The sequence below is a fragment of the Bos taurus genome, chromosome 3 (assembly GCF_002263795.3).
Source record: "Bos taurus isolate L1 Dominette 01449 registration number 42190680 breed Hereford chromosome 3, ARS-UCD2.0, whole genome shotgun sequence".
NCBI lineage: Eukaryota > Metazoa > Chordata > Mammalia > Artiodactyla > Bovidae > Bos > Bos taurus.
Window position 1 is genome coordinate 80245753 of NC_037330.1, and position 23797 is coordinate 80269549.

The window sequence follows — 23797 nt, forward strand, 5'->3', positions numbered from 1 at the left end:
GTACAAGTGGACCTGCAGACAGGAGAGATGCCTCCAAACTTGTCAGGTCCTTGACCTACATCCTGAGTCTCACCAAACGAGGGAAAAAATATGGAATATCCCATACTCTAGAAATAGCAGACTAAGCCAAGACTTTGTATGATCTCCAAAAACATGAACTATTAATATTTAATGTTGTTCTAAATACATTGGTGAACATTAGTCTCTTTAATACAACTTCTCCAATTGTCAGACGTTTTCATTCTTACATAAGAAAAGACACACATTTATACTTAATGAGCATTAAAAAAAAAAAAAAAAAAACCTGAACCTTCTGAACTAGATCATCTTTTCAGGAGAGGCTCAGCCCATAGACTAATTTGAAATGCCAATTCCATCTGCAAACCTCAGCAAGAGCTGCAGTTAATATTAATTAAGAGCAGAAACAGGTTTGTTATTGAACATCTTTTCTCTCAAGTCCAGGATGCTTCCAAATGGAAACTTTCCAATTTCCCTGCACTTTAGATAGTAGATCCAGTACAAACCTTAAAACAGGAGTCTCACACCTTTCAGAGGGAGGTTTCATTCACTGATCACTCAACAAATGAAGGTATCACTAAATATAAATGGGGGCGGTGTTTGTTTTGGGCCACACCATGCAGCATGAGGGACTTCCATTTCCGACCAGGGACTGAACCTGCACCCCTGCAGGGGAAGTGGGAGCATGGAGTTTCAACCACTGAACTGCCCAAGTTCAGTCCCAAGGTTTGGGGAATAGTGGTTTTTGGTATGTATTTTCTTATTTGGCTGTGCCAGGTCTTTGTTGAGGCTTTTTAGTTGAGACATGTGGGATTTTTTCTTTTTCTTTTTCTTTTTTTTTTTCAGTTTCAGCATTTGGACTCTTGTGGCTCACACCATAAAGAATCCGCCTGCAATGTGGGAGACTCGGGTTCGATCCTGGGTCAGGAAGATGCCCTGTAGAAGGGAATGGCAAAAAAAAAAAAGGGAATGGCAATCCTCTTCAGTATTTTTGCCTAGAGAATTCCACGCACAGAAGAGCCTGGTGGGCTATAGCCCATGGGGTCACAAAGAGACGGACACAACTGAGTTACTAACACACATTCATGCTCTAAATCCCTGATCAGGGATCAAACCCAGGCCCTCTGAGATGGGATCACAGTCTTAGTATAACCACAGGCCTTCTTCTATATCCTCTGCTTTAGCTCCTCTCTGAAGTACCTGCTGCTGCTGCTAAGTCGCTTCAGTTGTGTCCAACTCCGTGCGACCCCACAGACGGCAGCCCACCAGGCTCCGCCGTGCTTGGGATTCTCCAGGCAAGAACCCTGGAGTGGGTTGCCGTTTCCTTCTCCAATGCATGAAAGTGAAAAGTGAAAGTGAAGTCTCTCAGTCGTGTCTGACTCTTCACGACCCCATGGACTGTAGCCTACCAGGATCCTCTGTCCATGGGATTTGCCAGGCAAGAATACTGGAGTGGAGTGCCATTGCCTTCTCCTAGATAATAGTATTTGATGCAAATTTCCTGAGTTGCTTTGCTGATGTGAAACCCTACTCCACCAAACGGAAGAACTATTTGGTGACCATGAGCACATAGCCCCAGGCCTCCTGGAGCCTAAGGACAAATAAGTTTAACCCCTGTAACACCACTCTGCTACCTCACCATCAGGCAATCAGAGAACTGTACACTGGCTGATCCTGTACCCTGAGACACTCACCTGCCCTTTAAAAATGCTTTGCAAAAACCCTTTAGGAAGCCTCAGGATTTTCAGGGCATAGGCCACCTCCTATCATGGACTTGCAATACACCTTTCTTCGCTCCAAACTCTGACGTTTCAGTTTAGCTTCACTGCACAATCCGGCACATGAACTTGGCATTAACATTAGCCACTGGACTACCAGGGAAGTCCCAAATTTTAATGGAACTCTATTGAGTACCAGCTGTGTGTGTGTGTGTGTGTGTGTGTGTGTGACATTCATGCATATGTATGCAAACACACACACAAAAGCTAATATTTTTTATGACAGTGTCCCAGCTTCTGGCAACTTAAGAGAACTCTCCCATCTATTTACTCATTCAGTGTGCTAAAAAAAAAAAGTAAGCCAAAAATTTGGGGGTGGATCTTCAAATAAGGTATTTGATAAGTCTCAGCCTGCAGAGCTTCCGGCAGACCAGGCAGAGCCAACAGGTGACAGATATCACAAAGCTCATCTGAGATCCATAGTAAACACAAACTTTTATCACAAATCAGAGCTAATTAAGCAGAATGGACTTAATCACTAAAGGCTGTTTGACTCTTCTGGGAAAGATGTAGATAGAATTTATGACGGTGTCTTCATCAGACTTGTTGAACTCCTTTTATTCATTAGGCATTTGTCAGATCCATCCTTTAAGTCTCTCAGTGGCAACTGGACTATGGTGAAGGTAGAAAAAAATACTGCTATAGCCCCCAGCACCTAGATCACTGACATACAGCAGGTATTCAGGAGGTATCTACTGGATAAATCAGAATACATTAGCTGCACTGCATCAGAAGTGTATGTGACAGCAGCAATAGAATTCACAAGCTATGTGCAAAGAGATGAATTTTGCCAGGGCAGGTGAGGGAAAATTGCCCAAATGTAATAAGTAGCCACTCCTTTCCTGGAACAGCACCTTTTCACCAGGCAGTAACGGCAGGAAAACCATGTGGACAGGAGTATGCCCCAACCCTGCAGGTTGCAGCAGATGGCCTGAGCTACTTTCCAATTCAAATTCTTACCAAGGTTTTACTTCCTGGGATTTTGCTGCACTTCAGCATCTCCTGCAAACCTTCAACTATAAAGGGGCACCTACGGAGCGGTCATTGTGCTTCTCTGCCAGGAAATTAGTGAAAAGCAAACAGCAAGTAACAGAAAAATAAATGCTGTGGAATGGTTTCTTATTTACCAGGCAACGAGACTGTTAAGACTCATATCTTCTGAGAAAAATAACCCAAGAGCACCCTCCAAGTCCACTAGAAACAAGCCACTTTCAAAACAGTCATTGTCCTTTATTTGTCCTCTTCTTCTTTCCCTGATAGTGCTTTTGTTTTTGGGGGGTTTTTTGGCCCACAGCACAGTGGATCCTAGTTCCCTGACCAGGGATCGAACTTGCATCCCCTACACTGGAGGCACAGAGTCTTAACCATTGGATGGCCAGGGAAGTCCATTCTTGATTAAGTTTTACTTGATTCATGCATAAACTACTTGATTCCCAACAGAAAAAGATAATTTAAACATTGCAGAGTCACTTTTTACTCCAGGGAGAAACACTGGCAGAGAAATGAAGGCACTTGAAAGAGAACGGAGACTAAAATTCTGAACAAAGGAAAATTAAAATGAACAAAATAAGGGAAAACAACAAGTGGAAAAGTTTTCAAACCCCCTAAAAAAGTGCAGAAACAAGCGACTTCCCATCACATTCTCTTCAAAAAAGCAGAGTGGGCTTCCCTGGTGGCTCAGTGATGGATAATTCTCCTGCCAGTGCAGGAGACATGGGTTCAATCCCTGAATTGAAGAGAGAATTCTAAAAGGCAAGGAGAAACTAAACCCACATACCACAACTATTCACAGTGCTCTAGAGCCAGGGAATGGCAACTACCTGAAGCCCACGTGCCCTAGAGCCAGTGCTCTGCAACTTGAGAAGCCAGGATGAGAGGCCTGAGTGCCGCACCTAGAGAGTAGCCCCCACTCTGCAACTAGAGAAAAGCCCAAGCAGCAAGGAAGACCCAGCACAGCCAAAAAAATAAATAAGTAAACCATCTTTTTTAAAAGGAAAGAGCCACTAATTCAGTCCCAGGATGGATGGTGCAAAGCCTTCATGCCAGAAGGAGGCAAGTTACCGAGTCAGGTACAGAGAAGGCAGAAAAATGGGCTCAATCCCACCTAGCAGTTTCCTTACCTCATTATACCCACTGAGAAGCCCCACCTGACCACAAAACCCACCTGGCCACCTAGAGCCAGCCTACCCTCTCACAGTTCTCCCCCCACCCAAACTGCATTCCAAACAGGAAAGGAGTAAACTGCATTTGAATGTGTTATTAAAATTAAAATAGACCCAGTTGTGGTAACAATACCTGCAAGAGAAAATTCCAGGTGCAATCAGGTATACAGGACGCAGCCTTCTGAATGTTGAAGGGTGGGGAACAGCATTATTGAAAACCAAAATAAAAGTTTGCTCTTAAAACCTGCTTTAAGAAATAAGGAGTAAAATTCTGCCTTTGAGATACTTCTTAATTCCCCGCCTCTTTCAGGCTTTCCGTTTTCCAAGCACCGTCCTCCACCCACCTCTGTCAAACTAATCTGTGCTTCTGTAAAGAAGATACCGTAATAGGCTATAACCACCTAGGAACAGATGAAAACAGAAGACAGAGGGAAGCACCCCGTTTGCAATAACAAGTTTTCATAAATGAGTTGCTAATTCTGCATCCCAGAAGGGCCAACTACCTCGCAGCAGCACCACAACTACCTACCTCTCGCCTTTTAATGCCAAGTCATTATGAACTCGTGTGAACGCGGGGTGGGAGGAGAGGGGAGAAGGGCCGCACTGACAGGCTAAGGAGAGCAGGCGACCTGTAGCCCCAAATTAACCAGGCAAGCCAAGGGAGGCGTTCTCAAGAAGCCATTTCCAAGGAGGCTGGATTCAAACTGTAATTTGTCAGATCAAATCTCCTAGTCTCCTAAGGGTCAGGCCCCGGCTTGAAGAGGAGGGGAAGTTACTGGTGAGAGTTTACCTTAGAAGGCGGCAGGGAACAGACAGGCCTTTCAAAGCCACCCAGGGCTCTGCCCAGAGGCCCCGGGAGGCGTGGAGGGGCTGGAGCTGCGCGCGGCTGCGAGCCCCGCGGCGCCACAGGTTCCCCAGCGCGCGGCAGGGCCCGACTCCCACAGGTGGGCGGCGCTCGGCCCGGGGGGCTCTGGCGAGAGGAGGGGATGCTACGGATCACCAGGGACGCGGTGAACTGGGTGGGAGACGGCCAAGCGGTGGGATGGCTTGGTTTTAAGGAAGCCGGGCGAGAGAGAAGCTCCGGGTTTTCAGCTGCCGCGATCTGCTGGTTGGTGACCCGCTTTTCGCCAAGGCAAGAGCAGCCCGTGGCGGGGTGGGAGTGGGGCTCGCGCCCCTCCTACCCTCCGCCCAGCTAGCCTCGGCCTCCTCCCGGGCGCGGTTAAGCCGCACGGCCGCGGGCCACCAGCTGCATGCGCCCCGGCACGTAGGAGCCTGCACTACCACATGCGGGCGGGGGAAGGGCGCCCGGGGACCGAAGAGACTCAGCCCCTGGCTGGCCCTTCGCCTCCCAGCCTCACCGGATCCCGCGTCCGCTCACTCGCCCCCGCTCCCTCTCACCCGTGTTGGCCTTGATGTTCTCCCGCAAGAAGTGGCCGCTGGAGAGATGCTGAAGGCCAAAGTTCTGGGCTATCCTCTGGCACACGGTGCCCTTGCCCGAGCCCGGCGGCCCAAGGATGACCGCACGCAGGAGTTTGGAAGCCATTGCCTCGGAGAGGAGGGGGAGGCCGAACTGACAACCGGGACAGCGGCCTCGGAGAAGCCCCGGGAACTTTGTTTCTTCTGCCCCTGCCTCTGACACCCTGGGCTCGCGCGGAGATTCGCCGCCGCCCCTGCAGGGGAAGGAGAGACTTTGAGACAACCCCTCCTCTCCGCCCCGCGCCTGGGCGGCTCGAGGGCGGAGTAAGCGCCACGCTACACCTCCCCGCCCTCAACGCCCCCACTCTGCGATCCCGGAGAACTCCCGAGCGCCCGCCCCTGGCGGGGGTAGCCCTCGGGAGCTTGGAGTGGGGTCAGCCCGGCCAGGCCCACCTCGATCCTTTCCTATATCTCGTGCCCCACGCCCAGTCCGAGGAAGGGGTCGGGCATCCCCACGCCAATCTCCACCGAGTGAGACAGCCGGAACAGGCGGTGACTCCAAGTGCGCCTCCAGTAGCCCCACGCCGCGGCGGCCTGGGGGCTGAGCCCCAACCCGGGTCCCCGCACGTGGGCAGCGTTTGGTCCGCGCCTCCGCCTCTCCCCGGCGGCTGTCACATCCCCGGGAGTGGCAGCGGCCGCCTCCGCAGAGGTCTGAGGGATGCTCTCGTCGCCGTGGAGCCAGAGTCCGGCGCCTCTCCACCCGGAGAAGTCAAATAAACACACACCTTGGCCGGGACGCGGCCCTCTGCGAGGCTTCTAGCCCAGATCCCGCTGGGCGGCGCCGCCTCCGCCCGCCCCCACTCGGAGCCCCGGCCGGCCGCGCGGGGCTCGCGCCTTACGTAAGCCGGGAGACCGGCTCCGCGCTAGCCGGCAGCCTGCGCTCCCCACCCCGCCCCAGTCCTGCCGCTCCGCTCCCACCCGTCCCCTCCGCGACCTTGCTCCCCGAGACGCCGTGGGGCCCGCGGGGCAGAAGGAGCGTGGAGAAGACGCACGCGCCAGAAACCCCTCTTTTGCGGTAGGTTAGGGAGCCGGTCTCCTGTGGAAAGGAAGGAAAAATACAACTTGTTGAGTGCCTACTGTGCGTCAGTTTCGGAGCTAGGCGATTTCCGTGAAGCAGTAACAGTTCCAGGTAGGGCATGCACGATGGACGAAAAAGGAGGCTTGGAGTACGGCCCTTCATTCATTGAGTCAGTCATTCAACAAAGGTTTATTGAGCGCCTACTGTGTGCCAGACACTCTAGTCCCTCAGCATATAGCTGCGAACCAGAGATGGACTCCTACCCTGTGGAAGTTACATTTCAGCGGGACTTTTGAACTCTCAATTGCACGACTCCAAAGCGCAGGGTTCTTGAGTTAGAAGGAAAAGGGAGAGGGGAGGGGGAGTTAGGAATGATCCTGCCCTCAGGATCTCATACACTGGTTCCAGAACTGAAGAAGCCACGACGTTGGCACTAAATTAACAACTCAGTCCCAATGGATGCTATCTTCTCCCTAGCCTTCCCAGCGCATCCCAATATCCCAATCCATATTCTCTTTAAATCTGTTCCCGCCCCACACAGAGCCTTGATATTCCACTCAGACTTAGTGTGATAACCGCCTGCCCACAAGTCTCCAGCTTCCGGCCGTCCATATGTGATGCAGCTGCTAAAGTGCGAATCAATTTCCATTATTTCCTCATCTCAGATATTATCGACCCTTCAGCATAAAGGAAAAAAAAAATCGTCAGCAGGAGCACACAGGTGCCTTCCGTACACCTCTGCCATCTTTCCACAGGCCTTCTGTCTCCTGCCATTGCAGAAATCCCCTGCAGGATTCTGAGCACCCCCACACGTGGCTCACCAGTTCCGGAGGGACAGTGTGGAGAAGAGCCTACTCTAGCTTCCTGGCTGCTCTGTCTGTGTTGGGGGGCTGGGGAGGGGGTGAGAGAGACTGGCGTGGGATCCCAGGTCCCAGCCCTTCTCCTCCACACACTGATAGCCAGACAGAGCCTAGTCTCTCCTTACCCAGGAGCACCCCCAGGCTGCCAACCCCCGCACCGCCAACCCCAGGTCAGTATTTGTTCCAAAGTCCCCTTCCCCTGTCAAAACTACCTCAGTAATTTCCCTGGTGCTCCAGTGTTTAAGAATCAGCCTAATGCAGGGAGTCACAGGTTCGATCCTGGATGGGGGAAGATGCCACATGCCCTGGAAACTAAGCCCATCTGAGCCCAGCACTGCAACTAAGAGTAACTCCTGCTCTCCGCAACTAAAGAAAGCCCCAGCAAGGTAAAGGAGACCCAGTGCAGCCAAAAATAAATTAAAATTTAAAAACTATCTCAAAGTTCTGTGAACATCAGAGAGTTGTTATATAGAGCCCTTTTACCCTTCTTCTGGAAGCAAAGAGGGGAAAGAGCCTCTGGGGCTTTGGAGGGGATGACAAATCTCCCCTCTTCTTCCTGCCATGTGCCCTATAATATATAGCAGACACTCTGCAGTCCTTCTCCAACCTGAGCATGCATCAGAATGACGTGGAAGGCTTGTCAAAACTGACTGCTGATCCCTACCCCCAAAGTCTCTGATTCTGTGGGTATGAGGTGGACATTTCTAACTAGTCCCCAAGTAGAGCTGGGGCTGCCTATCTTGAGAGCTCACTTTGAAAACCACTGCTCTTAGGAAATCAGTATTCAGACATATGTGGTCTGGATTCCTCCACCTGCTGTGGGATCTTTGGCCCTTAACCTCTTTCTAAAATGAGATTGGATTTAGCTGGTGCCAGAGGTCCCTTTGTATTTACCAAGAATTGATTCTGTAAGTTGCCACAGGAAAGACAACTTCTAGCCCCCACAAACTAGATGTAGATAGTTTACCTTGCTATGTCCCAGTTCTTTTGCGTAGTTTTGAAATGTCTTCACCAACATCACCTTATGGTGTCAGGCAACTCTGCTAGCCACCCACATGAACATATATTATGAAACAAAAAAGGAGTTGTGACATAGGTAAACTTAAGAGAAGCCTGGCTGAGATTAGAACCTGACATTTCACAAGAGCCCCAATGGACCTTTCGTGTATATAGCCATCCTCAGGTCCCACAACTCAGCTGCTGATTGGAAGCAGTAGAACTGGAAGACATGGGTTTGGGAGTCAAATACCCTAGGATTCAATTGCAGCAGCACCATTCACCAACTCTTCAAGCTCTTGATGTCTGTGAGCCTTAGTTTGCTTATCTGTAAAAGGGAAATAGTACTTATCTCACAGGTGGTGATAAGGCTTAAATGAGATAATGTATGTGAGAATTAGCACAGGACTGGGCATATAATAAGTATTTATTCATTAACATCATCATGATTAACCATGGAAGAATTGTATAGCCTCTCTGATCTCAGTTCCTGGATTATGAGCTAGTAATAAAAGCTGACTTAAAATTCAGCATTCAAAAAATGAAGATCATGGCACCCAGTCCCATCACTTCATAGCAAATAGATGGGGAAACAATGGAAACAGTGACAGATTTTATTTCTTGGGCTCCAAAATCACTGCAGATGGTGACTGCACCCATGAAATTAAAAGACATTTGCTCCTTGGAAGAAAAGCTATGACCAACCTAGACAGTATACTAAAAAGCAGAGAAATTATGTTGCCAACAAAGGTCCATATAGTCAAAGCTATGGTTTTTCCCATAGTCATGTATGGACGTGAGAGTTGGACCATAAAGAAAGCTGAGCACCGAAGAACTGATGCTTTTGAACTGTGGTGTTGGAGATCAAGCCATAATTTGGACAGCAAAGAGATCAAACCAGTCAATCCTAAAGGAAATCAGTCTGAATATTCATTGGAAGGACTGATGCTGGAGCTGAAGATACAATATGTTGGCTACCTGATGGAAAGAACTGACTCGTTGGAAAATCGAAGAAGGCAATGGCAACCCACTCTAGTACTCTTGCCTGGAAAATCCCATGGACGGAGGAGCCTGGTAGGCTGCAGTCCATGGGGTCGCTAGGAGTCAGACACGACTGAGCGACTTCACTTTCACTTTTCACTTTCATGCATTGGAGAAGGAAATGGCAACCCACTCCAGTATTCTTGCCTGGAGAATCCCAGGGACGGGGGAACCTGGTGGGCTGCCGTCTCTGGGGTCGCACAGAGTTGGACATGACTGAAGCGACTTAGCAGCAGCAGCAGCATTGGAAAATATCCTGATGCTGGGAAAGATTGAATATAGAAGAAGGGGACGACAGAGGATGAGATGGTTGAATGGCATCACCAACTCTATATATATGAGTTTGAGCAAGCTCTGGGACTTGGTGATGGCCAGAGAAGACTGGCGTGCAGCAGTTCATGGGGTCACAAAAAGTTGGATACAACTGAGCAACTGAACTGAACTGATGACAAAGTACCTAGCAGGCTTCCTGGCCCTTGCAAGATATTCCATAATGGTAGCTGTTCTTAACACAAACATTCTTGTAATTGGCTTCTTCTATTTCTTTTGCCTAGGGTTTTAAGTCCATTTGTAATATATATGACAGTCTTCAAAATAATTCACATCTATGTGTTAGTCTGTAGACAAACTGTAAACTCTGAGGGCTGAAACCAAATTGAATTTATTTTTCTACTTTCAAAAATATACAGCACTGGACTTCCCTGGTGGTCCAGTGGTTAAAACTCCATGTTTCCACTGCAGGAGGCACAAGTTCAATCCCTCGTGGGGGAGGATCCTGCATGCCACATGGTGAGGCAAAAAAAAAAAAAAAAAGATTTAGATAGATAGATAGCCCTGTGCCCATAGTAAGTAATCTGTAAAAGTTGGCAAATCTCACCACCCCCCTCCATCCTAACACGCTCACTATCAAGCTGTGTGGCCTCTCTGCAACTTTCCATAATATAAAGACTACGTTTGTTCATACTTTACACTTCCTTCATCAGATTCTCACAAGCTTGCAAAGAAGCTTGAGCAGAGATTCTCATTCCTATTTTACAAATGAGAAAAACCAAGGTCCTGAGAGGTGAGGTGAACTGCCCAAGATCACAGAACTAGCTGGTGACATGGTGGGGTCCAAACCCAGATATTCTCATTCCAGGCACAGTGCTCTTATTTACTAAACTTCAGTCATTTCCACACTACTTTCACAGTTTTGCCATAGTCTTCTAACATCTTGGCTGTAATCTGCTTATCATGTTTCTTTACATCGACTCGATTTGTTTAAATAATTTATTTGAAAAGGAAACTATATATAACTCACTAACCATAAATACAAAGGATACACTAAAATAAATGCAAGAAAAATAAAAGTAAGTTACCAAATTGCTCAAATCTACTTGTTGAGTTTCTGAGTTTAATCTTTATTTAAAAAAAAAATCTTTGTTTAAAGAAAAAAAAGATGTTGTTTACCAAGTGTTAGCCAAAAGATAAAAAGACATGGAGGATCTAAATGAGACTGTCTACAAACATACAGCTCAAAATAGAAAGGGAACACTTTCTTAACCTTTAGTTTATTATTATCCAAAGCCAGGTCCATGTACCACCTAGAATCAGCTCCATCTCCATATCCAATTATCTTTAGCTTCATCAGGAACGCTTTCACATACTTCAAAGTGTACCCTTGAAATGTAATTTAGTATAACTCACCAGGATTTTTTTTAATGATGTGACTTCAACCATAGTTCACAGATATGATGCCAATCCCATTTCAAACATTAACCCCTATGTCCCCCCCCCACCCCCCGTTCTTCACACTATCACTCTCCATCACTGTCTTTCTATCATCATTCAGGCTTCCTTCTATTGTATTTGATGAAGACTGTAGGCTCTTTGAACATAGTTGTTATATGAAAATTGAGTTTGCCTCATGGTGGATGTCAAACCAATAGGTATAACTGAGAGAGTCATTTCCTAGGCAGGTTGATAGGAAATCTAGGGGTCCCCAAGGAGAGAGGGGTCTGGAATTCTCAAGGAGGAAGAAAGGACAAACTTTTTTTTCTTTCTCCACATTCCTTAGGATTATATACTAATAATGTATCCTGCCTAAGGACAGTCTTTGGATTCAAACTTCTGTTATCTTAAAATGTTAATTAAGGGAGTAGACCTGGTCTTTACAAGGATGTATCTTGCCTGAGGACAGTGTTATCTTAAAATGTAAATTATAATGTAAAATTATATGTAAAACTAATACAATTATGTAAGGTTTAAAAATAAAATAAAATTAATTTTAAAAAAATAAAATAAATAAATAAATAAAATAAATTATGAGAGTAGGTCTGATGAGGTCTTTACACCCTCCAGACATTCTTTGGATTATATAACCTCATTGTTAACACTAGCAAGCGGGTACTCTTTCTGCCCTCTTCTGATGCCTATGTCAGAAGCTTTCTCTATCTCCTTTATACTTTAATAAAACTTTATTACACAAAAGCTCTGAGCGATCAAGCCTCGTCTCTGGCCCCGGATTGAATTCTTCTCCTCCGGGGGCCAAGAATCCCGGTGTATTCGCGTGATTCAACAACAACCTTTCATAACCAAGTCAGAGATCAGGAAAAGGAAAAATTTATAGCTTGCAGCAAGTAAGGAGAACACTAGGGATCTTCCCCAAAGGAGTGTCTCTCCACACAACAAAATGGAGACGCTTTAAGCTAAGGCTACATGCATATTCAAGAAGAGGCTTGAGTAGAGGAGAAATGGGGCAAAGGTCCACGGAGTTCAAGTCTTAGTTGGTTGAAGTCCAGAGGGTCAGCACCATTCTGTCCAGAACCTGGCTAGGGGGGCCTTAGTTCCTCCAGAACTCAGACATTATTATGTATAGCCCTTAAGGAGGAGCTAGGACTCTACTTTATCCCTACACTGTTGTTTGACTGCTTTTTCTCTGTTCCTGCATTCCTTTGTCTCCTTAAGATTATCAATTTTACCACAACTTGTTCAGGGATGAGCTTTGTATCTAGGCTTAGATCAAAAAATGGCTCAGGCCAAAATGGCTTCTCTTATGCCAAGAGAAGTTCTCTTTCTCCAGGGCCCCCCAGTACATCTGTTTACATAGTGACTTCATCTTGTATGTCAGGGCCTCCGCACAGTTAGGTATAGAGTCCAGACTTGGAGGGCAAATATTATCAAATGACTGACTCATGGCTGAATGCAGAGTGGGTAAAGTCCACAGGGACAGAAAGAAGGAATGCTAGCGACTTGGATACAGCAAGTTTCAGAAAAGAAAGATGTAAAATAATGGAAAAAGGAACAAGATATTAGCCCCAGATTGCCTGTCTCCTTTCTCCCTGCCGGGACTCATGAAAAACTTAGGACACCAAAAGGTTGTATTGAGAGAAGAATAAACAGGGAGGACTAACATGGCATTATGTGTAACAGCAGCACATTGTTACAAGTGAGTCATTTCCAAATTTTACTAGTTCACATGGTTATTAAACTATAACATCTTAACAGTTATTGAAAAGAGGCAGCATTATCTGTTTTACAAGGTTGCTCTCAGATAAAAAAAAAAAAAAAAAGTTGTTCCCAAACTGGTCTGGGATAATCCCACATGCCTCAGAGCTACTAAGCCTGTGTGCCACAACTACTGAGCCCGGGCTCTAGAGCCTGGGAGCTGCATTAAGAGAAGCCACCTTCTCCTCCTGCTCCCAATTCCTCCCACTTTTCCAATGAGTTAGCTCTTCGCATGAGGTGGCCAAAGTGTTGGAGTTTCAGCCTCAGCATCAGTCCTTCCAATGAACACCCAGGACTGATCTCCTTTAGGATGGACTGGTTGGATCTCCTTGCAGTCCAAGGGACTCTCAAGAGTCTTCTCCAACACCACAGTTCAAAAGCATCAATTCTTTGGCGCTCAGCTTTCTTCATAGTCGAACTCTCACATCCATACATGATAACTGGAAAAACCATAGCCTTGCCTAGACAGACCTTTGTTGGCAAAGTAATGTTTCTGCTTTTTAATATGCTATCTAGGTTGGTCATCGGAGAAGGTAATGGCACCCCACTCCAGTACTCTTGCCTGAAAAATCCCATGGATGGAGGAGCCTGGTAGGCTGCAGTCCATGGAGTCGCTAAAGTTGGACACGACTGAGCGACTTCACTTTCACTTTTCACTTTCATGTATTGGAGAGGGAAATGGCAGCCCACTCCAATGTTCTTGCCTGGAGAATCCCAGGGACAGCAGAGCCTGGTGGGCTGCCGTCTATGGGGTCGCACAGAGTTGGACACGACTGAAGCGACTTAGCAGCAGGTTGGTCATAACTTTCCTTCCAAGGAGTAAGTGTCTTTTAATTTCATGGCTGCAATCACCATCTGCAGTGATTTTGGAGCCCAGAAAAATAAAGTCTGACACTGTTTCCACATCTATTTCCCATGAAGTGATGGGACCAGATGCCATGATCTTCATTTTCTGAATGTTGAGCTTTAAGCCAACTTTTTCACTCTCCTCTTTCACTTTCATCAAGAGGATTTTTAGTGCCTCTTCACTTTCTGCCATAAGGGTGGTGTCGGCTGCATATATGAGGTTATTGATATTTCTCCTGGCAATCTTGATTCCACCTTGCGCTTCTTCCAGCCCCGCGTTTCTCATGATGTACTCTGCACATAAGTTAAATAAGCAGGGTGACAATATACAGCCTTGGCGTACTCCTTTTCCTATTTTGATCCAGTGGATGTTGGCAATTTGATCTCTGGTTCCTCTGCCTTTTCTAAAACCAGCTTGAACATCTGGAAGTTCACGGTTCATGTATTGTTGAAGCCTGGCTTGGAGAATTTTGAGCATTACTTTACTAGCGTGTGAGATGACTGCAATTGTGAGGTAGTTTGAGCATTCTTTGGCATTGCCTTTCTTTGGGATTGGAATGAAAACTGACCTTTTCCAGTCCTGTGGCCACTGCTGAGTTTTCCAAATTTGCTGGCATATTGAGTGCAGCCTTTTCACAGGATTTGAAATAGCTCAACTGGAATGCCATCACCTCCACTAGCTTTGTTCATAGTGAGGCTTTCTAAGGCCCACTTGACTTCACATTCCAGGATGTCTGGCCCTAGGTGAGTGATCATACCATCATGATTATCTGGGTCATGAAGATCTTTTTTGTACAGTTCTTCTGTGTATTCTTGCCACCTCTTTTTAATATCTTCTGTTGGTAAGTGCCCAATATGCTACTGGAGATCAGTGGAGAAATAACTCCAGAAAGAATAAAGGGATGGAGCCAAAGCAAAAACAATACCCACTTGTGGATGTGACTGGTGATAGAAGCAAGGTCTGATGCTGTAAAGAGCAATATTGCATAGGAACTTGGAATGTCAGTTCCATGAATCAAGGCAAATTGGAAGTGGTCAAACAGGAGATGGCAAGAGTGAATGTCGACATTCTAGGAATCAGCGAACTGAAATGGACTGGAATGGGTGAATTTAACTCAGATGACCATTATATCTACTACTGTGGGCAAGAATCCCTTAGAAGAAATGGAGTAGCCATCATGGTCAACAAAAGAGTCTGTATTGCAGTATTTGGATGCAATCTAAAAAACAACAGAATGATCTCTGTTCATTTCCAAAGCAAACCATTCAGTATTACGGTAATCCAAGCCTATGCCCCAACCAGTAACGCTGAAGAAGCTGAATTTGAACGGTTCTATGAAGACCTACAAGACCTTTTAGAACTAACACCCAAAAAAGATGTCCTTTTCATTACAGGGGACTGGAATGCAAAAGTAGGAAGTCAAGAAACACCTAAAGTAACAGGCAATTTGGCCTTGGAGTACAGAATGAAGCAGGGCAAAGGCTAGTAGAGTTTTGCCAAGAGAACGCACTGGTCATAACAAACACCCTCTTCCAACAACACAAGAGAAGACTCTACACATGGACATCACCAGATGGTCAACACCAAAATCAGATTGATTATATTCTTTGCAGCCAAAGATGGAGAAGCTCTATACAGTCAGCAAAAACAAGACCGGGAGCTGACTGTGGCTCAAATCATGAACTCCTTATTGCCAAATTCAGACTTAAATTGAAGAAAGTAGGGAAAACCACTAGACCATTCAGGTATGACCTAAATCAAATCCCTTATGATTATACAGTGGAAGTGAGAAATAGATTTAAGGGACTAGATCTGCTAGAGTGCCTGATGAACTATGGATGGAGGTTCGTGACATTGTACAGGAGACAGGGAGCAAGACCATCCCCATGGAAAAGAAATGCAAAAAAGCAAATGGCTGTCTGGGGAGGCCTTACAAATAGCTGTGAAAGGAAGAGAAGTGAAAAGCAAAAGAGAAAAGGAAAGATATAAGCATCTGAGTGCAGAGTTCCAAAGAATAGCAAGGAGAGATAAGAAAGCCTTCCTCAGCGATCAATGCAAAGTAGTAGAGGAAAACAACAGAATGGGAAAGACTAGAGATCTCTCCAAGAAAATTAGAGATACCAAGGGAACATTTCATGCCAAGATGGGCAGTATAGACTATAATAAACATTTACTGAGTACTTGCTATGTACCACTGTTTTTCTCTCTCTCTCTTCATATATGTGTATATATAAATATATTTTGTTGGTGTTGTTCAGTCGCTAAGTCATGTCCGACTCTTTGTGACCTCATGGACTGCAGCATGCCAGGTTCCTCTGTCCTCTACTATCTCCCAGAGTTTGCTCAAATTCACGTCGATTGAGTCAGTGATGCTATTTAACCACTTCATCCTCTGCCTCCCCCTTCTCCTTTTGCCTTCAATCTTATCTATATATTATATATAATATATATATATATAAAATTGTTAATATATTATTATATTATATACAATATTAATGCTTGCCACAGCCGTATGCCATAGGTAGTCTATTATTTTGTATCCGCTTTATAGATCTTAAACCTGAAGCAAGACATCTGGCAAGTTGCCTGACATCCTATAGACATAAGTAGATGATTTAAGGACATAAATCAAGCATCCTGACTCTAGAACCAGCGTTCTTTAATCATTGTGCTATGCAAATTCAAAGATGTGTGGAGTAATAGTGTTATCTTTTTATTTTATAGATGAAGAAACTGAGACACTAAGAGGTTAGGTAGTTTATCCCCCAGTGTCATTGAGCCAGAGCTGGGATTTGAACCCAGGTATCATGGATCAAAGCATATAACCACTACACCCTACCCAGTCTCCCTAGTACTTGAGTGAAGAGGGTCCTACGACTATGTCAGGAGCAATCTTCACCAGATTGCTTCTCTGGATGCTAGAATAGAGAGATGCTAACAGCAAGGAGAAAGTCACTTGTCTTCAACCTGACTTCACTCCCTCAACAGCCAGGTAATATCAACTGGGTCCTATGAAAGGTTTCTCCCACTAGGCCCTCTGTCTCAGGTATTACCACAGGTTTTAACTTACATCTTCCCTCCTGAACCTGCCTGTCAGCCTCCCACTGCCAACCTGTTGCCAGATCATTGCTGTGTCTCACATCTTGTTGCCAGAACCCTTTGACGGGAGCTTGACTCACTGCGGATCTGGCTCTCAGGTGGCATTTCCACTTGGCTCTCCATCTCATGACCACAGGCCTGCCTACCAGCTTGGGAATCAAGTTCCAGCTGCTCTCCCTGTCCCACCACCACAGCCTCTGCACCACATCAGTCCCAAACTTGGCTTCCAGATCTCCAGCCAGGGTCATGGGCCCCCATCTATTTGACAGGTCACTATGGACACAGCGGAGAGACAAACCAAAAGGGCAGGAAAAGGGTGTAATTTAAAAGGGGTGTCTTACCTATAGACTGGGAGAAAATAGTTGCAAAAGATGCTACTGACAAGGGACTAATCTCCAAAATATACAAATAGCTCATATAACTCAGTATTGAAAAACAAGCATCCCAATTAAAAAAAAAGAATCAGCAGACTTAAATAGACATTTCTCCAAAGAAGACATACAAATGGTCAACAGGTCCATGTAAAGATGCTCAGCATCGCTAATTGTTAAAGAAATGCAAATCAAAGCTACAATGAGGTATCACCTCACAATGGTCAGAGTGGCTATGATCAAAAAGTCTACAAATAGTAAAAACTGGAAAGGGTGTGGAGAAAAGGAAACCCTCCTACACTGTTGGTGAAATGTAAATTGGTACAGTAACTATGGAAAACAGTTTGGACTTAAACCTTTAAAAACTGAAAAATAGGACTTCTCTGGTGTTTCTGTGGTTAAGAATCCTCCTGCCAGATGGGAGGGAGGTTCAAAAGGGAGGGGATGTATGTATACCTATGGTTGATTCATGTTGAGGTTTGACAGAAAACAACAAAATTCTGTAAAGCAATTATCCTTCAATTATTAAAAAAAAAAAAAAAAGAATCCCCCTGCCAATGCAGGGGGCATGGATTAGATCCCTGGTCCAGGGAGATTCCATATGCCTCAAAGCAACTAAGCCCAGAAGCCACAACTATCGAAGACCATGTGCCCTAGAGCCCAAGCTCTGTAACAAGAAGAGCTACCATAATGAGCACACATGTGCACACAGAAGCTAATCTATCTTGACTGCTACATCCTCAGCCTTGGATGCTGAATGCTGTATAGAAAGTGTTATTGATTATACTTACATAATGTGATTCAGAATCCCTGGCATCTTCTGTGGATGGATATATTCTAAAATGAGATACATAGCAACAAATAAGACATTCTGCATGTAGTCTGATGACACTCTCTTGTTCTGTACAGTGTATTTCTTCCATAGCAGGATAACATTTTACTATGATCCCTTTCCTTCTTCATGCAACAGCTGAGGAATGTTATGCCCATCACCTTAAGAAAGGTAATGTAGGATTTCCATGGTTGTCCAATGGTTAAGAATCCACCGCCAATACAGGGGACATGGGTTCGATCTCTGGTATGGGAGGATCCCACGTGCAGCAGGGTAGTTATGCCTGTGCGCCGCAACTACTGAGTTCACGCTCTAGAGCCTGTGCTTCGCAGCGACTGAGCCTGCCCGCCCTAGAGCTGTGCTCTGCAACAAGAGAAGCCGCTGCAATGAGAAGCCTGAACACTGCAACAAGAGGAGCCCCTGCCCACCACAACTAGAGAAAGCCTGCGCACAGCAGTGAAGACCCGGTGCAGCCAAAAGTGAATACAATTTAAGACAAAAAAGAAAGAAAGGTGAAGTAGCAGAAAGAGAGAAATCAAGAGTCTTTTCTTGGCTTTGAGTTTGGGGCAGGGATCTCAGAAGGAGTAGAAAAAAATGCAGTTGATTTGGGAGTCTGCAAATGGTTGAAAGCTTTCTACTACATTCTATATTCTAAACTAGGAAAAATCCCCTGGGTTAGGAAGATGAGAGTCAGAGGAGAATTTAAGTGAAAATGATTTCCTAGAAAGAAGGGAAACTGCCTATCTGTTTACTTCCCAGGACTGAGCCCAGCAGGGAGGATGTAAGGAAAAAGAGAGATGGAGAAGATCCAAATGCAGGGAAGTGTGTCGCCCCTTCCCCAAGTAGGACCTGTGTTCATGCATGCGTGCTCAGTCACTCAGTTCTGTCTAACCCTTTGCGACCCCATGGACTGTAGCCCACCAGGCTCCTCTGTCCATGGGATTCTCCAGGCAAGAATACTGGAGAGGGTTGCCATTTCCTCCTCCAGGGGATCTTCCTGACCCAGGGATCGAAACTGCATGTCCTGAATCTGCAGGAAGATTCTTTGCAACTGAGCCACCTGAGAAGCCCCAGGTAGGACCTAGAAAGGTGACAAAACTTCACAATGAAGTGCATCACAGAATGAATCTGTTCCACAAGCATGTTCTGTTTGGTTAGTGCCAGGTTTGTATTTTATTATTTTATTCATTCATTTATTTATTTTTATAAGTTTATTCATTTTAATTGGAGGCTAATTACTTTACAATATTGTAGCGGTTTTGCCATACATTGACATGAATCCGCCACGGGTGTACATATGTTCCCCATCCTGAACCCCCCTCCCACCTCCCTCTGCATCCCATCCCTCTGGGTCATCCCAGTGCCCCAGCCTTGAGCTATTTGGCAGCCCTGGGTCTTAATTGTGGCATACCCCAGATCTTTAGCTGCAGTATGTAGGATCTAGTTCCTGTTCAGGGATGGGACCCAGGCTCCCTGCATTGGAAGCATGGATTCAGCCACTGGACCACCAAGGAAGTCCCAAGGACAAGGGTTTTAAACAATTTGATTCTGAATGACTCTGAGTAGAGCATGCCCTTTCTGGGTTCTCCAGTCCTCACTCTCTATGATCTTATACTTGGTCTACTGTACTGACTTTCCCCTAAAGGCACTGAGTTTAAAATCCCTGACTAGCCAGACAGACAAGAAAATATTAATGCTCCACACAGTTCCCAATATGCCTCAACAAAGTAGTTCCATTTACACACGAGGGCCGTGCAAGAGAAGGAGAGAATGGGCAGCTCAGTTGTGATTGAAAACCAGAGGTAAACAACAGTGTCTCAGTGAATGCTGATGTGGAGGGATGACAACCAGACCAGGATGCTTCCTCAAAGTCATGGCACTTCCAAAGTCCCACTCTCCAAAAAAAATGAAGGCAACCCTAGCGACAGATGTTTTGTGGTTGGGCATTATGTTTGACTCCCTCGTAGCTGTGCCCTCTCTAATTGAGGACTAGCAGTGAAGCTAGGGAAACTGACCCTGACTCAAGTGACATACCTGATTGGTCCAAAGACATTTCAATTGCCCCCACCATCAATTAATTCAAGAATGGGGACTTCCCTGGTGGTCCAGTGGTTAAGAACCCACCTTGCAATGCAGTGGACGCAGATTCTGTCCCGGGTTGGGTAACTAAGATCCCACACGCCAGGGAGAAACTAAGCCTTCACACTGCAGCTACTGAGCCCAGGCACTTCTGGAGCTCCTTCGCCACGACTAGGGAGCCCATGTGAGAACCAAAGACCCCACGTGCCACAACTAAGACCCGGTATGGACAAATAAAGAAATAGAATAATAAGCAGCTGATTCTGAGCAACCATGAGTGAGTGTTTTATGGAAGTTTCTGGTTCAGAGTCAGCAATGGGAGCCAGTCTATCTTTCTTAAAAACAAGATTTCTTTGTAACCCAACTATTGTTGAGAGCCACCCACAGTCATGTGATGGACCAGCATTAGTTTGAAGCCAACAGCATGAATGGCAGAGCAGAAGGATGAAAAGAACTTGGTCCTTGATGATATAATTTAGCCTCTAGAGCAACCCTAAATTCTTCCCTACTTTTGGATGTGCTCTAATGTATTAGTCAATAAACTCTTTATTGTTTAGGTCAACTTGAATTATATTTTCTATTGTCTGAAGTTAAAGCATCCTGACAGACTCATAATCAATATCAATTTTAGTCATAGAAAAATTTTAGAAGTTACAATTTTCACATCATAGTTGAATTATGATTCATTTTGCTAAAATTTCATATTATCTAAAACTGACGTTGCTTTTTTCACAAACCCAGTATTTACATAAAGCCTTGAAGATATATTTTTTTCAATTGTTCATGGATGATTACTGGAAACAAGATGATTTCCACTCTCTACTTCTGCCTCATTCATTCATGTAACAAGCATTTATTGAATGCCAACTGCATACCAGTCACTCAGTATAATGATGGTTAAAAGAGACCCCTTTTCACTGATTATAGTTTATCATATACAAGGAATTCAGATTCAGAAATGGTTTAAATACCTCTGCCAGAAAACTTATAAATGAAAGAAAGAGATATGAGTTAAATTCTTAGATGAAGGAAAATTCACCAAGGAAGATATCTTAAAATACTAGCCAAAATAGAGTCCAAGCTGAATTGGTCGTAGAGTCAACAATCTCAGGGCAGGACTTTGCCAGTGGTCTAATGGTTAAGACTCCTTGCTTCCACTGCAGGGGGGCAGGTTCCATCCCTGGTTGAAGAAGTTCCCCATGCCATGGGGTGTGACCTTCCCTCAAAAAAAGTCTCAGAGGTGTTTTAAATGGCAGCATCCTAAAAATGCTTTGTCTTAAAATAGACCATATCTCAGGTTATACTCAAGGTTTTTCTCCAGTTGGATCCAGAAAACATCTTTTTCCTTTCTTCCTCACCATAGATATGTATAAATCAGCCACGATTCACTTTATTTATTCAACAAACATAACTGGGTTCCTACTTTATTCCATCTTCCAGGCTAGGTGATGGGGCTACAGAGTTGAATATGGTCGCTACCTTTAATACAATTTACCACTAATGAAGAAGCCAGACATATAACAGCAACAACAACAAAATAAAACAAAGCCAAAACAAAAAATTGGAAAGAAAGAGATCCAGTATCAAAGGGACCTTAATTAGACACAAAGATCCACAATTTGCAACCTGGGTGATGTGGATCCATTTGTCTAACCTTGATTCCTTTATTTTCTCTTCAAGAAAATTAGAGCTACCAAGGGAACTTTTCATGCAAAGATGGGCACAATTAAGGACAGAAATTGTATGGACTTAACAGAAGCTGGGATTTCTTTGGAGGGAATGATGCTGAAGCTGAAACTCCAGGACTTTGGCCACCTCATGTAAAGAGTTGACTCATTGGAAAAGACTCTGATGCTGGGAGGGATTGGGGGCAGGAGGAGAAGGGGACGACAGAGGATGAGATGGCTGGATGGCATCACTGACTCGATGGACGTGAGTCTGAGTGAACTCTGGGAGTTGGTGATGGACAGGGAGGCCTGGCGTGCTGCGATTCATGGGGTCGCAAAGAGTCAGACATGACTGAGTGACTGAACTGAACTGAACAAAAGTAGAAGAGATTAAGAAGAGATGGCAAGAATAGAAGAACTATAACACAGAAGAACTATACAAAAAGAGATCTTCATGACTCAGATAACCACGATGGTGTGATCACCCATCTAGAGCCAGACATCCTGGACTACAAAGTCAAGTGGGCCTTAGGAAGCACCACTACGAACAAAGCTAGTGGTGGTGATGAAATTTCAGCTGAACTATTTCAAATCCTAAAAGATGCTATGAAAGTGCTGCACTCAATATGCCAGCAAATTTGGAAAACTCAGCAGTGGCCACAGGACTGGAAAATGTCAGTTTTCATTCCAATACCAAAGAAAGGCAATGGCAAAGAATGTTCAAACTACCACACAATTGCACTCATCTCACACACTAGCAAAGTAACGCTCAAAATTCTCCAAGCTAGGCTTCAACAGTATGTGAACCATGAATTTCCAGATGTTCTAGCTGAATTTAGAAAAGGCAGAGGAACCAGAGATCAAATTGCCAACATCCATTGGATCATTGAAAAAGCAAGAGAACTCCAGAAAAAGATCTACTTCTGCTTCATTAACTAGGCTAAAGCCTTTGACTGTGTGGATCAGAGCAAACTATGAAAAATTCTTAAAGAGTTGGGAATACCAGACCACCTTACCTGCCTCTTGAGAAATCTATATGCAGGTCAAGAAGCAACAGTTAGAATCAGACTTGGAAAAACAGACTGGTTCCAAATTGGGAAAGGAGTACGTCAAGGCTGTATATTGTTACCCTGCTTATTTAACTTATATGCAGAGTACATCATGAGAAATGCTGGGCTGGATGAAGCACAAGCTGTAATTAAGATTGCCGGGAGAAGTAACAATAACCTCAGATAGGCAGATGACACCACCCTTATGGCAGGAAGTGAAGAGGAACTGAAGAGCCTCTTGATGAAAGTGAAAGAGGAGAGTGAAAAAGTTGGCTTAAAACTCAACATTCAAAAAACGAAGATCATGGCATCCAGTCCCATCACTTCATGACAAATAGGTGGGGAAACAAAGGAAACAGTGACACTTTATTTTCTTGGCCTCCAAAATCACTGCAGATGGTGATTGCAGCCATGAAATTAAAAGATGCTTGCTCCTTGGTAGAAAAGCTATGACAAACCAAGACAACATGTTTAAAAGCAGAGACATTACGTTGCCAACAAAGGTCTGTACAGTCAAGCTACGGTTTTTCTAGTAGTCATGTATGGATGTGAGAGTTGGACAATAAAGAAAGCTGAGCACCAAAGAATTGATGCTTTTGAACTGTGGTGTTGGAGAAGACTCTTGAGAGTCCCTTGGACTGCAAGGAGATCCAACCAGTCCATTCTGAAGGATATCAGTCCTAGGTGTTCATTGGAAGGACTGATGCTGAAGCTGAAGCTCCAATACTTTGGCCACCTGATGCAAAGAACTGACTCATTGGAAAAGACCCTGATCTTGGGAAAGATTGAAGGCGGAGGAGAAGAGGACGACAGAGGATGAGAGGGTTGGATGGCATCATTGACTCAATGGACATGAGTTTGAGCAGGCTGGGAGTTGGTGATGGACAGGAAAGCCTGGCATGCTGCAGTCCACGGTGTCACAAAGAGTTGGACTTGACTCAGTGACTGGACTGAACTGAACTGAACTGAATTCCTTTAAATCAAAAGGGAAATAATAATAATACCTATATCATAAGAT

The 23797-nt window shown here is 45.0% G+C and overlaps 1 protein-coding gene across 3 annotated transcripts in view; it reads right to left on the reverse strand.

Annotated features, from left to right (window-relative positions):
* AK4 (adenylate kinase 4) overlaps positions 1–23797 on the reverse strand; it is a 171320-nt gene that overhangs the window by 89715 nt on the left and 57808 nt on the right. The window contains exon 1 of one of the 3 annotated variants that reach the window (XM_024988806.2): positions 4749–5329. The exons of 1 other annotated variant lie outside the window; for it this stretch is intronic. Coding sequence is in view for 1 of the 2 variants with exons in the window: in NM_001077933.2 (NP_001071401.1) it covers positions 5357–5501 (145 nt within the window). In the remaining variant the exon portion in view is untranslated. 3 annotated transcript variants of the gene reach the window in all.